We start from the raw sequence: 16452 nt of genomic DNA on the forward strand, positions 1-16452 counted from the left end.
GGTTATCAAGGATCGAACATAGAGTTTATGAAACAACGACTCATACATATGTTATATCTACCTCCAAACAGGTTGTGTCCAAGTTTGTGCTGTGTCTATTTCTGGACCCCGTTAACGTGGTCGATTAAGTAATCGGCACGTATTATTCTACATTCGCTGTCATTGGCACTGCGCGCCCCCCCCCCCCCCCCTCTTTTTTGTACAGTAGTAACGACCCACACACAACGAAATATGGGTGCAGCCCATAAAATTAGAGAGAATAAGAGAATACAAAGACGCCGGAGCTACAGAGCAGGGAGAAAAGATCAACCACGGAGACACGTCATCACGTCAAACGGGTCCGTGCCGGGAAAATAAGCCGCGCTCCACGGCATTTCTCTGCGACTAGGCTGCCATCAGGGAAAACGGTGACCATCGAACGGCATGAGGATTATACGCTCCCGACGTGGGAAGAGGCGGTGGAGAACTGGCTCGTGAATAAAAATCGCGACAATTTCGGAGAGGAGAGCGATTCCGAGATCCGTCCCTTCTCTTCCGCCCGAATATCTTCTTATCATACAACAGGAGAATGAATGAATGCAGGCTATACTATTTTTGGTTTTTGTTCGTGGAGGGCATTAATTGGCAATTAATTCTTGCTGTCGAAGCCCCGTTGCTTATTTATGGAAAAGGAGGGTCGGAGGGGGAACGCTGTACGGGGTTGAGGTCGGAGGGGGTAACGCGCCGCCGCCGCCTTCTTCCCGATAAACAGTACCGAGGGAGAGACGGCGCGGCGGCAGAGAGGAGGAATCGATGATGGCGGCGATAGATGTCCCGGAGGTTAACGGCCGCTACCAAGAGGGAGCAGCGATCGAAGCGTCTGATGACACCGCTCACAAAATCAGCCATGGTATTTTAATTTTACGCCCCCCCCCCCTCTCTCTGAGCACTAGTCATTCGAATTTATGGTCTGATATCAGAAATTAGAAGGATTAATTTGGAAAATGGGGAGATGGGAATGAATAATGCTTGGTGGAGATTGGATTTCGCGTTGTTCGAATACTTGGGAAACATTACTTGAATCGGCATTTTTAATTACCAATTTTGAGATTTTTTTTTTGATTCACACTACGAGCTAACGATCGAAAATTCGTTATTTGGTTCGCATTTTGGAGTTATGCTGTTCGAATATGACTTCTTCTTTCGGTGCTTTTCATGCCTTTTAGTTCTTTGCATCTGGTTTCTTGGTTTCCCTCAGATTTGTCTCCAATACTTCAAATTTGCTGATTGCAATTTTACTTGTTAACATGTGGTGGATTTCAATTCGATATGATATTTTAGAAGGTTTAAATCCCGAGCAGGACAATCATCAGTCTATGCAACTCACAGGGGAAAATGTCAGCAATGGTTTTTCAAGCCAAATCTTTTCCAATACCAAGCAAACGATGTGTTTTGTAAGGTGGATGGCACCGGCACGACAATTTTCTTGTTCTATTATAGATAACAAAATTTTGAAAAGTTTAAGTAGGTACAACTATTATTTTGTTCAGGGTTTTGAAATCATGGTCCTCAACCTGGTATCGATCAGGGAGCAGGTCGGATGAGGAAATCTCAGGTCTTCAAACCTTGTTTTTAATCCTTTTATCTTTTACCGGTTATTGAAGTTTCTTTTCTTGCATCAAATTTGAAAAACTTGAAGTTAAGGATCACTGACTGCTGTTATATATGGATAGTCTGATTCCTTATGCTATTGAACTTGATAAAAGTTCCCAATTGCCTGTGACTATGCAGGAACATTGATGTGCACCAGTTTGCATGCACTTTTTCTTGGTAGAATTTTGTTCACGGATTCACGGTGATCATGATTATTTAAGAGTTTTATTTTTAAGTTCCCAATGCAAGTTTTTCTTTGGATCTATATTTAAAGCATGTGCTGATGCATGTTATATTCTCCTTGTGCACCGGTTGTTCAGATCCTTGGTATCAAGTTGCATTCGTCCTCACAACAGGAGTGAACAGTGCATATGTCTTGGGATATTCTGGATCAATCATGGTTTCTTTGGGTTGGTTAGGTGGTATACTTGGTTTGGTTTTGGCGGCTGCTGTATCCTTGCATGCTAATACTCTTCTTGCCCATATTCATGAAGTTGGCGGTAAACGGCGGATTAGATACAGAGATCTTGCTGGTTATCTCTATGGTATATTCTCTTGAATGCTCTGCATTTCATTCAAAAGTTTCTCATGCAGGATTTTTCTTATTTATTTTAAAGTAGATTTCTTGTGCAGGAAGTTGAGTTGAAGAATGTGCAAACTTAAAGCAACATAATCTTCTCTCTTTGCACACATTCTTTCTAGATGACATCTCACATCTTCGTATAACATGAGTTTTTAGAATTTATTCCCTTCCTTCACTAGAAAGTTGGACTTTTTTCTTTTTTCTGGATATTCAATGATTTCTTCTGTTTTGATGATTGCAGGTAGAAAAATGTATCGTCTTACATGGGCACTACAATATGTTAATCTGTTCATGATCAACACTGGATATATCATTTTGGCTGGGCAGGCATTGAAGGTAGGATAAATGCTGCCCATTGTCATTTTAAACTTATTAGAAAACATATAGTTAAAAGTTATTTTTTTTAAAATATTTCTTCTTCTTCTTCTTCTTCTTAATCATGTCAATATATCTATGCTGCTATAGTTAAAGGTAGGATTCTCATTGGTTTTCACAAATTTGCTTGGGTTAGATGTGAGGATTCAACCCCATTAGAGGCAACCTATTTCTTTAGAATGATGTCATCTCGATATTTGAGAGACAAAATATCTTATATTTTATACTATAGGAAACATTTGTTTTTGATGTAATGTAGAAAACATTTGTCTCAATCATTAAACTACTTGTATGGACATAATTTACAAAAAAACTATACTTTGCTTTTAGAGTCTTCTTGGTTCCCGTGACTTTAGGCATTATGGAAATCCTCTTTTTTATGGTTATGGCTTCAACGAGCATGACGAATCGAAATCCGTCAAACACTTTCTGACATATGATTACTAAATGATAGTCAATGTTTTAAATCTTGGTAGGACTGGGAGCATCTCCGCTATTCCATCTCGTATTTTTTTTTTGCTAGAACGGGCATTTCATACATCACGGGTACGAATACACCCAATGGAATCGGAAAACAAAAGGCCTCGAAGTGATCCAGGCATCTCTCTCTCTCCAGCCCATAGGGTACCTCTTGAGTGGTTCGCAACATATGCCGCCACCCAGTCGGCCGCCCCATTGACCTCGCGATATACATGCATGGCCTGGAATGTAACACACTCCCTCGCCATCTTCCAAATGTCGCGGAGCAAGGGGTGAACGCCCCCATAGCTGCTCGAGCCCTTTCGGACCCAGCTGATCACAGTGGACGAATCTCCCTCCAGTAAGACTGAGCTCGCTTGAAGCACTCGCCGTGCATAACACATACCCATCCAGGCCGCCCGCAGCTTTGCCCCAGGAACCGAGGTGTCAAAGATCTGCTAGCCACCCGCTGCCATCACACCAGAGCTCGGCCCCTTGATGACGAATCCAACCCCTCTTCTCCTATCTCCATCCAAGATCGAGCCATCAAAATTGACTTTGAGGAAGCTCGGGGGTGGGGGCTCCCAGGTAAAGAATACCCTATATGGAGCAGCCGAAGCAGTATGGGGGCCCCAGATATCCCGAGCTGTCAAAGGTCTATGGGCTAGGTTTGCATGCAAGATCTCTGCTGCCTGAGCTCGAGCCCGCTCCATCACGAACCGTGGTGATGGGCTGCCCTCGTCGAAAATTCGGGCGTTCCTGGCCAGCCACATCTGATAAGCTGTACAAGATGCCCTGCTGCGCATCTGAGGGATACTAGCCCATTGCCGAACCACCTCCAAAAAACAAACCCTCCGGCTCCAAGCGTCCTCCGGAATTCCAGTCAAACTCCAAGCACCCCCTGCCCAATCGCACTGGAAGAGCACATGATCCACCGACTCGTCTACCCCACAATCCGAGCATAGGGGGAAAAGACTCACTCCTCGTCTACTCAACACTGAGCATGTCGGCAGACGCTCCCAGGTTACCTTTCAGAGGAAGAGAGCGACCCTCTGCTGTAGCCCAAATCTCCACACCCAGCCATAGTCTAAACTCGGCTCTGACGCCTGCTGAATAGCTCGGAAAACATCACCGATCCCGACACTCGCCCTACAAGTAGTGATCCAAATCCTGACATCTGGACCTGCAGATTTCAGAATGGGGAGCACCCGAACCCGCTCTGCCAAATGCTTTCCAAACAGCTGGTCTAGTCTGTCACCATCCCATTCCGCCACCCCCGGCTTGAGAAGGTCAGAAATCTGGAGCCTTTCTGCCCCCTCACTACTAAACATCGTCGGCCATAATCTCAATGGTAGTGCATCCACCCACGGATCCTCTATCACATCAATGCTCCGTCCATCGCCGATCAACCATCTGGAATGCGCCAAAGCCATCGACAAGTACCTCCCAATCTCTCGCCACATGAAAGAACATTTCCGGCCGCCTACCGCTTGCGCAATAAATCCGGCTCGACCATATCTAGCTATCACGATCTGACTCCAAAATCCATGTGGCTCCAAAACAACCTGCACTGCCCGCTGCGCCAGAAGAGCCTCGCGCTGCGCCAGAAGTGACTGCACCCCTAAGCCACCTTCCCGCAAAGGCAAACATACTCTCTTACAGGCTACTAGATGCTTCTGCCCACTGAATCTGAGTAGGCTCTGTCTCCTCTTTTCTCACTGGAGTTTAAAATGCAATTAAAATCACCTACCACCATAGTCGGCACTCTTTGGGTCAACAGACTCGTCAATTCATCCCAAAGGACTCTCCTAGTTCGGTAGTCGGTGCTGGCATAAATCCCACACAGAACCCACGGAGGGTCATTAAGTTCCGAAATTACCATTACAACCTGCTGAGAACAATTGTAGATAATATCTACAGAAGCTATCCCCCGCTTCCACGACACTAGGATGCCCCCAGACAAGCCTTGAGATTCAATTGCAAAAGATTCCCAATCACCTGCTAAGCGCCGCTGCACATGATGCGACCCATCTCCCGACACCTGGGTTTCACAAAGAAAGCAAATATCCGGGCAATGAAGCTAAATTAATCTCTTGAAAGACGATAAGAAGGACGGCTTGGCCGCCCCCTATAGTTCCAAGCGAGTACCTTCATTCTAAATTGAGAGAAGAAATTTGGCCCTCTTTCCCTGGGCTACTCACTCTCGGTGCAGGAGACTCCCCTGATGCCAAATCATTTTCCTGGATCGCAGCCCTTAGCAGGTCCACCACCTTCCTATGCTCCAAAATCGGTGAAGACGATCCCTGTCTCGAGCCACAAGCCATGCCCCTCCTCAACATTGCCCCTGATGTCGATGGCAACCGCATCGTCCCTGGGATGGAGCACTTCGACGCCTCAGAGTACCCCTTTCCAGGCCTCCCCTTTCCTGCTGGCTTAGATGAAGAGGCCATCCCGTTTTGAGAACACCCAGCTGACAGCATATCAGAGCACCGTACCGGACCCTCCTCCGTGTCCTCTACCGTTGCACCACCATCCAGCCCCCGCCTCTCGGCCGGAGCCCTCCCTCCACCTCTAGTCGCTGCTGTCCGCGGCGGTGGTACCTTCTCCGCCGCTTGCATCCCGCTCGGCACGGGAATACCTCCCACGGTCAGTGTGGTCGCCATTGCTCCACCGGTAGCAGCACCCGCCGATAGTGGTCGACTGGGGGCTCTCACCGGGGGCAGGGAGGCGCTCCGGAAGTGTCTCCTCCCTTCCCCCCTCCGACGAGTCGTCAGGTCGTCGAAGGAAGAAGAAGAGGCCAATCTGGGAAGATTCTTAGCCGACCCACTCGCACCCTGATTTGACTTAGCCGGGCTCCTGGCCCGCTTCATCGGGCTTGGGCCCTGGCCCAAGGACAACCCGGTTGCAACGGCCGCCTGGCCCAGCTTCTTGAGAGAAAATGGAACTAGAAAGGGGGTGAGACTCTGAAAGCATCCACATGGGGAAAGAAAAAGAAAGAGGAAAGAGAGGAAGGAAGGAAAGAACAAGAAAAGTAAGAAGGAAAGGAAGGAAAAATAAAAGAGAGAAAGGAAGGAAAGAGGGAAGAAGGGAAAGAATGAAGAAGAAAAAGGAAAGATGTGAGAAGAAAAATAAAGGAAGGAGAGAAGCAAAAGAAGGAAAGAAGAAAAAAGACGAACAAAGAAAAAAGAAATAAATGAAAGAAGAACTGGAGAGAGATTGAGCATGGGATAGACACTGGGATGGGGCGGGACAGCAGCGCATCCTGTTAAATAGAGAAATCGAGACACCCCTATCCCATGGGATTATATTAGCATGGACTTGCATATTGGTTCAGTTATTTTGACTGACAAAGAAGTGGACACCCAACTACTCACATTTGTGAAGAATATCAAATAAAATTATATATTTTCCAACAAGAAGCAGGTGAATGACTGCATAAAATACTTCAGTCGATCACTCTATGACTAGTGGCTGCTCTATTTCTGTACAATGAACTCCTAACATGCTTATGTTCAGTCATCTTAAATCATTATCAACTCACAGAAGATTAAACTTTCTACAATACAAGCATCTGCAAAAGTTTTGCTAGAGAGGTTTGAATCATATGGGCTTATAGTTAAGGTTGATGGCTATGTTATTACAATCTTACGGCAAAGTATCAGGAAAGCTGACCTCCTCTGTTACTTAAAATGCATGTTTTGTTGCCCACTGACCTTATTCTTGACCTCCATATTCTTTTTGTGCAGGCCATTTGTGTTCTTTATAGGGATGATAATGCATTGAAGCTTCCCTACTGTATCGCTATTGCTGGGTTTGTCTGTGCTTTGTTTGCCTTTGGGATACCCCATTTATCAGCGCTGAGGATTTGGCTGGGCGTTTCAACTTTTCTTTGTCTCATATTTATCATCGTAGCATTCGTTTTGTCTCTTAAGGATGGTACCAATCTAATTGTCACATTTGCCTTCAAACCATGACTGATCTTGAATTCCAGACTACCAGCTAGATAAAATGCTGCATATTACTCAGACTCTCATTCTAACTTGAAATTAAATACTCCCTACATTTATCACTTCTATAATTATTCAACTATTCATCAGCAAATTTCTTATAACATTGAACAAGTCAACTCCTTGAAAAGAGGGTTTAGACTATGCTGTATAGTTAGTATCTGCACTTATCTATATTTAAGGCACACACAAAGAGACAGGAGAAGAGAACGAATCTAGTTGTTACATAAGATTTGTAGAGGTTAGAAATATTTTACTATTCAGATGAAAGAAGTTTGCCTTTTGAAACCATGCGGTGGTCACTTTAATTTTATTACGTGGCTCTGAGATATTGGGTGAAATTTCAGCAAGGCCTCCTGACTTTTCTATAATCCCCTCTGGTTTTGTTTAGTGGAAGACAGACATCATAAATTTTATTAGCTGGTTGATAGGTATAACAAATTGACTGGCACCCCTCAAACTTCCAGATATCAAGATATTTTATTGTTCTAATCTCTACATTTTCCATGCTGGTCAAACACATAATAAAACTTGTATAATGGCAGGGAAACAGTCTTGCTAGTTACAATTCTCAAAGCAAGATCGTGGAGTAGATTTATTTGTTTGGTAAATGTATCATGGCTTAGCATTATTGTTTATATTTCTTTTCCCTCTAATCCTAAGGAAATCTTGGATTGTCTTCATAATTATATAATTATATGAGTCTAAGCTACATAGACAACAAAGAAGAATTCTCTTGCTGATGCTTGATATTCTAGGAGTTGTGATGACCACTTTCCTGCAAAATGCTGCCTTGTTAAGAATTTGGAACCAATTATTAGAGGTTTGACATAGCTCTCAAATTTTGATGGATCAACTTTGTTTCATCAACCTGAACCTGGATAATGCTTACAAATGAGTTTAGGTGTAGAGTAAAACAAGACAGAAATTTGGGGAGGTTCCTAATTTATCCTTCACGTTGTCTTGCTGTATCCACTCTAAGGCAGTGAATTGGTTTAGAGACTATTTTTATGCTGAATATGCGTACAAGAATATACTAAAATTTCTCACATTGAAGTAGTGATTCAACATTTATGTTCTTGTTTTGATTATTACCTTAAAACCCAGGAAACTTTGTGTTCTGTGTATGGACTATGGATTCATAGCATTAAGCTTGAAACTAGCATGTCTGTTTTCCTATTCACTGGGAATGAACTTTCCAATTCTATTGAATCTATTCATATTTTGTTTTTTTACGATTCCCAGTTCTCGTGTGCTTAATCTTGTACATTAAACTATCTCTGTTACAGTAGAACTGATTGTGGTTTCAAAACAGAAAAAAAAAAGTGGAATAAATTGTGTAATTTGCTTCCAGTAACTTGAGTTATTAGTGCCTTATTGGTGCGGACACTAGTGCCAGGTCAGCCGGTCGCCACAGGATCCAGCCAGCTCAGCGGATTCCAGCCGATTCAGCCAGCCTGATTTTATTTTAGATTGATTTATTTTATGTTGATTGGATTTATTTGCATATTGTCATTTGGGTTTATTTGCATATTGTCATTTTAGGAGCTTTTTGGAATTATTTTATTTGTAGGGGTTTATTTGTTATTTTGTGACCCTATATATATGGGTCCATCCTCATGTTTAGGGTTTAATGAATTAATGAATGAAAATTGGTCTTCTTCTTCCTCCTCCTCTTCTCCTCCTTCCCTTCTTCTCCCCCTCTCCTCTCCTCTTTCTTCTTCTTCCCCTCCTCTTCTTCCCCCTTCCCTCTCCTTCCTGTAGTTGTCCTGCATCAGCTTTGGTATCAGAGCAGGCTGGCTTTGCCCCTGCTGCTAAAGCCTCGATCCGTTCTCATCAGAGGCAAAAAGGGGAAAACCCCTTTCGTCGGGCCCGTCCCACCGGCCGCCAAGCTCGCGGCCACCACGTCCCCCCCCCTCGCCGCCGGCTACACCGCACGGCACCGTCGCCTCCACCTCGCAGCGCCGTCCCGCCGCTGGTCCACCAACAGAAGACGCCGCGACCCCACGAGAGCCATCGGCCGCGCCTCTGTGGCCACCGCCCGTGGCCGGACCCGAAGGGGCAACGCCGCCGTTCCTTCCCATCGCCGCAGCTCGTCGCCTGAGGTCCTCCGTCGCTGCGCCCACCACCGCCATCAGCCACCTGCGTCGGATCCGCAGAGGGGCCGCTGCCGGAAGCCGCTGCCGGAGCCGTGACCGCCTCGCCGTCGGCTCGCCACCGGACGCCGCCGTCTGCCGGAGTCTCCCGTCGCCAGTACAGTCGCCGCGACCCTCCGCCCCTGCCCGCAGCCACCGCCGCGGAGATCGGCCTGCCCTCTCGAACCCATCGGGATGTTGAAGAACAGATTAACGGGTAAGTCACAAAACCCGTTAACCCGAATCCGGTAGCCCGGATGCCAAAAAAAAAAAAAAAAAAAAAAAAGCGCACGTGATTTCACGTGACAAACCCGTAACGGGTATAGGGTCGGGTCAAACCCGATAACCCGGATCCTAACGGATCCGAGTTAAAAAAAAAAAGAAAAAAAAAAAGTAAAAGTAAAAAAAGAAAAAAAAGAAAAAAAAAGAAAAAAGGTACACACGTGACCGCACGTGACAAAAAAAAAAAAAAAAAAACTTACCTCTGTTCATCTTCTCCCTCTGTTCGCTCGCCGTCGCCGCCGCCCGTGAAGCGCCGCTCCACCCTAGCCGCTGCAGCCGTCGCCCCTCCGGCCTCGCCGCCCCTGCCATCGTTGAGATCTGTCGCCACTTCACCTCCCGTGCAGCACCGCCCTCGCCGCCTTGCTGTTTTCGCCTCCGCCCGCACGCAGCGCCGCCCTCTTCCTCCGCCTCCACCGCAGTGCCGCCCCCGTGCTGCGACCGCCTCCGCCTCCACCGCAGTGCCGCCCCCGTGCTGCGACCGCCTCCGCCTCCACCGCAGTGCCGCCCCCGTGCTGCAACCGCCTCCGCCTCCACCGCAGCGCCGCCCCCTTCCTACGCCACCCACACGCAGCGCCTCCCCCGTGCCACGATTCCCTTAACCCTTCCTCTCCTCTTTCTTCCACTGATCGCACCCTCCCTTCCCCTCTGTGGGATCAAGGGTAACCCCATCTCTCCTCCCCTTTCTTCTTCCTTCACGGCCGAACCCACCTCACCTCCCACCCCACCTTCATTTTCTCTCTCGAGCCGATTCTCTCATCGGGCCCGCGCCCGCACTCCCAAAGAATCCACCGGGCCCGACTCTCAGGCCCTAAACACCGGGCCCAATCCGATTTCCTCCTCACAGGCCCAAGCCCGTCGGCCTGCAACGCCACTGCAGAGCCCATTTCGACCTGCCGTGTTGCTGAGATCAACCCCAACTGGAGCCGTTTGACAAGCCTACTTACTGTGCAGCATTTCTGGACGTCACCCCAACCCAGGTCAGGTTTCTTCCTTTACTGCAAATTTTATTTGTTTGTCTAAATTTAGAATTAATTAACTCTTAAGTGCTCTATTGATATTGCTTCCTGAAAATTCAACACATCCACTCCAAACAACACCAAAACCCTAGTAGTGGCCTATCTTTGTTATTAATTTTAGGGCTATCTAATCTTTGGGAGTTCTTTTAGGCTCTGTGCAGCCCTGCAACACACTGAAAACTAGTACTATTTGACTGCAACTTCTTATCTGAATTTATTACGTAATTCAAAGCCAATTTCAATTGCTTGAGTTAGCTTCCGATTATATTGAGCATCTACTTTGCAATTGTGAATTCATTTCATGCATTAGGTCTACTTAGGAACCTTTATAGTTGGTCGGCTAATACATTTTGTCATTCATTTTATGCATCTACGTAGTGGTCGTGTCGCATCTCATCTTGAGTCCCCCCTAGACATGGATTCCAAAATTGAAGCCCTATTAAAAGCTATCCATGAAACTAATATTCAAGTCCAAAATACGAATGCTCAAGTCCAAGCAAACAATGCCCAAATTCATGACCTAACCACAATGTCCACCCAGGTTAATGCCCGACTCGATTCAATGGAGGCTTCACTTCAAAGGGTTATTGAATCCCAAAAGGTTAGTACTCCCCATTTACCGGGTCTTGATGAGGACGATACCCTAGAACAAATCCTAGAACAACAAGGTTCGGTTCGGCAGGGAAACTTTGATCATAGGTCTGTTCCAGGTCACCATTATGCCTACCCTCGCCCTAGAGGACCTGGTCCCATTCCTCATGTTGATAAAGGTCACCGACATACCGTAGAACCCAGAGAACCTTGTGACCCTGATGAAGATATAATGCGAGGCATTAGGGTGGAAGCCCCCACTTTTGACGGTCGTCTTGACCCGAAAGTCTTCTCCGATTGGTTACACGAAATGGACCACTTCTTTGAGTGGTACAATCTGTCTGAGAACAAAAAAGTTCGATTCGCTAGAATGAAACTCATTGGTCGAGCTAAACTTTTCTGGCAAAGTACCGAACATCTGTTAGCTAGGAGACATCAACATGAAGTAACTGATTGGGTAGAGATGAAAGAGAGACTTAAAGAAAAATACCTGCCCCTTAACTACCAAGACGATCTCCTAAATCGATGGAACACTAAGTCCACATTTGTAAGGCGCCCTGACACACGAAGCACTCCCACCGGCCTTAATTCCTTAGGGTCCAAACCTTCTGTAGGGTCCACTACTCATAGGCCCCCTCCTACTGCCCATGTCACAGGCCGCGACACTAATGGCAAGGGAATGCTTGGTGAGCCTCCCAAACCACATTCCAAAATTCGGTGTTACAAATGCCAAGGTTTTGGTCACGATACCTCCCAATGTGCAAACAAATTTTTCGTTATTGCTCAGCAAGAGCAGGGAGGTGACATAGATGATTTAGAGGAGCAAATCTATGAACCAAACCTCGATGACATTCAGGACATTGAGGAAGAGTGTGATGACAAACCTGAAACCCTAGGATGCACCCACACTCCACCTAGCTCGCTTGCACAGTCAGATAACGAGTCTGACCAGTCTACCGTGAGTGTAATTGGAAATGCCCTCGCACAACCCATCGAAATTGATGTTAGGATTTCTGAGCCTGCATATGCATTTACACAACACATTCATAAGTTGTATCAGGAAATCCATAAGGGCATTCATGCATGTACTGCTCAGTATAAGATGCAAGCTGATTTCCATGCTAAAGAATTTCAAACTTGGGGTTACGTAATGATCCATCTTAAGGAATTGCAGTCTCTTAGTATTGGACCATTTAGGGTGTTGCACAAGGATGGCACTGACGCCTATGCCATTGACTTTCCATTTGATTTCGGTCATAGCCTTACTATTAATATTAAAGATTTGGTTGCAATCCCTGATGGCTCTTTTGCTGCACACTCTCATGCGCCTGATGTTTATCCTATTATTGATTCCATGCCATTTTCGTTTCCTTTTACCCTCCATCGAGCACAAAAAGAGTATATTGATTCTATTTTAGCCGAGCAAATAGTTTTTACCAGTGATGGAGGCATCCAACATTTTCTGGTTCGTTGGCGAGGACGACCAAGGTCCGGCTACACTTGGATCCAGCGCGAGGAGATACCGCCGATTGACCCGGACTTGTTGGAGTACTACCGGGGCTTTACCGAGCCGCTTTCGTCGAGGTCGACTTCTTTCCACCCGAGGAGAGTTGGTGCGGACACTAGTGCCAGGTCAGCCGGTCGCCACAGGATCCAGCCAGCTCAGCGGATTCCAGCCGATTCAGCCAGCCTGATTTTATTTTAGATTGATTTATTTTATGTTGATTGGATTTATTTGCATATTGTCATTTGGGTTTATTTGCATATTGTCATTTTAGGAGCTTTTTGGAATTATTTTATTTGTAGGGGTTTATTTGTTATTTTGTGACCCTATATATATGGGTCCATCCTCATGTTTAGGGTTTAATGAATTAATGAATGAAAATTGGTCTTCTTCTTCCTCCTCCTCTTCTCCTCCTTCCCTTCTTCTCCCCCTCTCCTCTCCTCTTTCTTCTTCTTCCCCTCCTCTTCTTCCCCCTTCCCTCTCCTTCCTGTAGTTGTCCTGCATCACTTATCAGTGTATTGAATTGAGCCACATTATTAATAATCAAATGTGCTTTCAAGCATCTTTTGGAAATTGTTATTTCTATAACATTTTTCTGGATATTAGTAAGACTACTGCAAGGAAGTGTCTGTAAGAGAAATTATGTTTTTGGTTATTATTTCAAGAATAATATTATTTTAAGCATTTTTTGCAACTTAATATCCTCTCTTCTATCTGTTATTACTAATTCTGGTAATTGTCCTCCAATACATTGAAATGACTATAAATTAAATTAATGTCCTGCAATTTACAAGATCTATCTTTTCATACAGGATTAAGTACTCCTGCTCGAGATTACAGCATTCCAGGGTCACATGTGAGCAAGATTTTCACTACCATTGGTTCTGTTGCAAGTCTTGTTTTTGCTTACAATACAGGAATGCTGCCAGAGATTCAGGTAGGCATAGCAAATCCCATGTTAAGCCCATAAAATAGCAAAATAAATCTCAGTCTTGAAATTTAATAAAATATAGAATCCCTTTCCTTTTCTAAACTGGATTTTACAAACTCAAAATTGCATAGCGCCGAGATCCTTGTCTATGATAATCTCTACTTGCAACAGGCTAACAGGTTTGTGGATCCTTATAGAATTCTGTAGTGACATGTTGACATGAATGGAATGGAGACAATGGAAATAGATAGCAAGAATACAGAGAAAAGTTTGGAGATGGGAGGCTAATGTGACTTTCACTGATGGGCTTTTTTTTCACCTAATGGCAAGCCATATCAATCATGCTTGTGAAAGTGATTTTGAAACTTTATTGTGCATCTTGCAGTCTAATTTCTGGAGGATTTATTAGGGACCATAAAATTTCTACAAACACAAAGGACAAGGATGATTTCTGTCATTTGCTTGGGCACCGGTTGTAAGAGATTTATTTTAAGAAAGACTAAAATCATCCATGTCTTATCCCCCAAGCTGTACATTAACAGGTTTGGAATAAATGGGAATAAAATAATATGATTTTTGAGGTCTCTATGCTTGAGGAGGCATGGACTTGGAGGGTCGTGGCTTTTGATAATTTTGTTAAGCTGGTTGATAAAGCCTATTGAACTAGATGTGTGTTAGGTTGCACTGTCTGTGGATGACCTAATGTGGGTCCTTGAACTTTCTACATTTTTGCTCTTTTTTTGAGTAAAACGGTAGTGAATGACAACTCATCTTATTGAAGTAATGCAATGTTAAACCTATTTTTTTGCTTGTATTCTTTTAATTTGTTTGGTTCTTCTAATACTATATTGTTAATTCTAAATTCCTAGTTATTTTTGGCGTCCTAGTGTTTCCCCCTTTTCTTTGATAATGCAATTTGACATAAATATTCTCAATAAGGACAAAGAGACAAATTACCACTTATTTTTGGTCTTAATCCACCTATCTCGGAACTGTCAAAAAATGAATCTGAAGTACGTTACTCTTTCATGAACCAATGAATATCTGTTTATTTTTCAGTTCTTGTAAGCACTTGTAATGAGGTTAGAAAATGCCATTTAATTTTTGGATGTTGGATCACCTTTGGATGTCTGGGCAATAGATAAGTTTGCTTCCTGATTTAGGGCTAAGGTTTAATATCTAGTTGGATGGGCAGGCCTTGAGGCTAAGCAAAGTATATGCTGAAACATTGGTCTGCCAATATTTTAAATTGATGTCAAACCCTGTAGGGTAGGCACACCGTATCTATGTAGAAGTGATTTGCTTTAGTTATGTTCATTTAATGATACAATAAGCTGTAAAACTGAATTTTGCTTTAGCTATTATTTTGAGGACTAATATGCACAGCTTACCCAGATTATATTTCCCACCGATTTTGCTTACAATAAAGTACCAAATTTTTGTAATGGTAATATGCTCACCCCAGTATCTCTGCTAAAAAGAAAAGATTGAAAATTTATCTTTCTGAATCTCCATTGTCTTGTTTTATAACAAGATGATGACATATGTTTTGAAATATTGTTATAACAAGATCATAACAACTCTTTCTCATACTCTTTTGTTCTTCTTACTACAGGCAACGATAAAACCACCTGTCATCAAGAACATGGATAAAGCACTTTGGTTTCAGTTCACTGTTGGTGTCTTGCCATTATATGCTGTTACTTTTATGGGATACTGGGCTTATGGCTCTTCAACATCAGCATATCTTCTCAATAGCGTCAATGGCCCAACTTGGGTCAAGGCAATGGCCAACATTGCAGCCTTTTTACATACAGTCATTGCTCTGCATGTACTTTCCCTCGTCCTTGTCATTATTTTTTGCTTTTATTTTCTTCATAATTGAGAAAACGAGTATCCACCAGGCAGTTCAAGAAGATAATAGTTCACCTTGAAAACTGTTGACTGCGGTTAATTAGTCTGTAGGTTAGTATGATATTGCATTCTATTGTCTGAAGCTCATAGTTGTGCTCTGGAATCCCTCAAAACCTAGTCTCTTCTCTGTTTGCTGGCAGCATGGTAGCTTTTTTCATGGGATGTTGCATGTAATTAATTATAGTCATTGTATCCGATGTCTTGACCAGAGAGCAAATAGGCCAGTCATATATGATACATTGCTTCCATCAGTAATAAAATCGGGTGGCATTTCCTTGCTTCCCTTGTCATAAAAAAAAAAAAATGATATGTTGCTGAACTCATAGTCTTTGACATTCATATAAATGTCTTCTCATATAATTTTCTTGTTTTTTGCATGCAGCTTGGCTCTTGAATGGCTATTAGCTTATTAACACCGATCTTTCATTTGTGTCAGATATTTGCAAGTCCGATGTATGAGTACTTGGATACAGAGTATGGGAGAGGAAAAGGGAGCGCTTTCTCTTTCCATAATGTGTCATTTAGGGTCCTTGTAAGAGGAGGCTACCTTACAGTAAACACATTTGTGGCGGCTCTGCTGCCATTCCTTGGAGACTTTATGAGCCTGACGGGGGCCTTGAGCGTCTTCCCACTTACATTCGTTCTGGCAAATCACATGTTTTTGACTGTGAAAAAGAAGCAGTTGTCAGCCTTCAGGAAGGTTTGCCATTGGCTGAATATTGTTGGATTCAGCTGCTTAGCTGTGGTTGCTGCTGTCGCTGCCCTAAGGCTTATTGTTGTTGATTCAAAAACCTATCATCTATTTGCTGATCTTTGAAGGTTTCTTAGTTCATTTTCTTAGGTAATCTTAATTTGTGAAGGTTATCATGCCACTGCATAAGTGGTTTCATATATCAATGCTCTAGATTATGACAGTTATGTTCTTTTGTATGCGGCCAATTCTTCAACATATTATTGGCCTAGACCTACCACTTCTTCAACAAAATACAGACAATTGGACCCGAGTCGGATCCTTTCCAATCT

The 16452-nt window shown here is 44.0% G+C and overlaps 1 protein-coding gene across 8 annotated transcripts; it reads left to right on the forward strand.

The window, feature by feature from the left end:
• The first annotated feature begins 274 nt into the window (after positions 1-274).
• LOC103704083 (putative proline transporter 2) lies at positions 275-16343 on the forward strand. Of its 8 annotated transcripts, XM_088703764.2 has the most exons (10): positions 693-889; positions 1321-1438; positions 1530-1594; positions 1771-1834; positions 1953-2177; positions 2457-2551; positions 6796-6985; positions 13397-13521; positions 15131-15346; positions 15866-16343. In XM_088703764.2, the coding sequence occupies exons 4-10, from the start codon at positions 1795-1797 to the stop codon at positions 16244-16246; spliced, it is 1272 nt and encodes a 423-aa protein (XP_088559890.1). In that variant the 5' UTR covers positions 693-889; positions 1321-1438; positions 1530-1594; positions 1771-1794; the 3' UTR covers positions 16247-16343. The 8 variants fall into 8 exon arrangements, 7 of the variants coding, with proteins under 7 accessions (XP_008785455.1, XP_038981033.1, XP_026659241.1 ...); XM_026803440.4 differs by lacking the exon at positions 1771-1834 and having other exon boundaries at positions 656-889; XM_088703763.2 differs by lacking the exon at positions 1771-1834 and having other exon boundaries at positions 656-889; positions 1369-1438.
• Positions 16344-16452: the final 109 nt, after the last annotated feature.

The sequence above is a fragment of the Phoenix dactylifera genome, chromosome 8 (genome assembly GCF_051530095.1).
Source record: "Phoenix dactylifera cultivar Ajwa chromosome 8, Ajwa_hap1_PhDact_Kaust_v1.1, whole genome shotgun sequence".
NCBI classification, from domain to species: domain Eukaryota; kingdom Viridiplantae; phylum Streptophyta; class Magnoliopsida; order Arecales; family Arecaceae; genus Phoenix; species Phoenix dactylifera.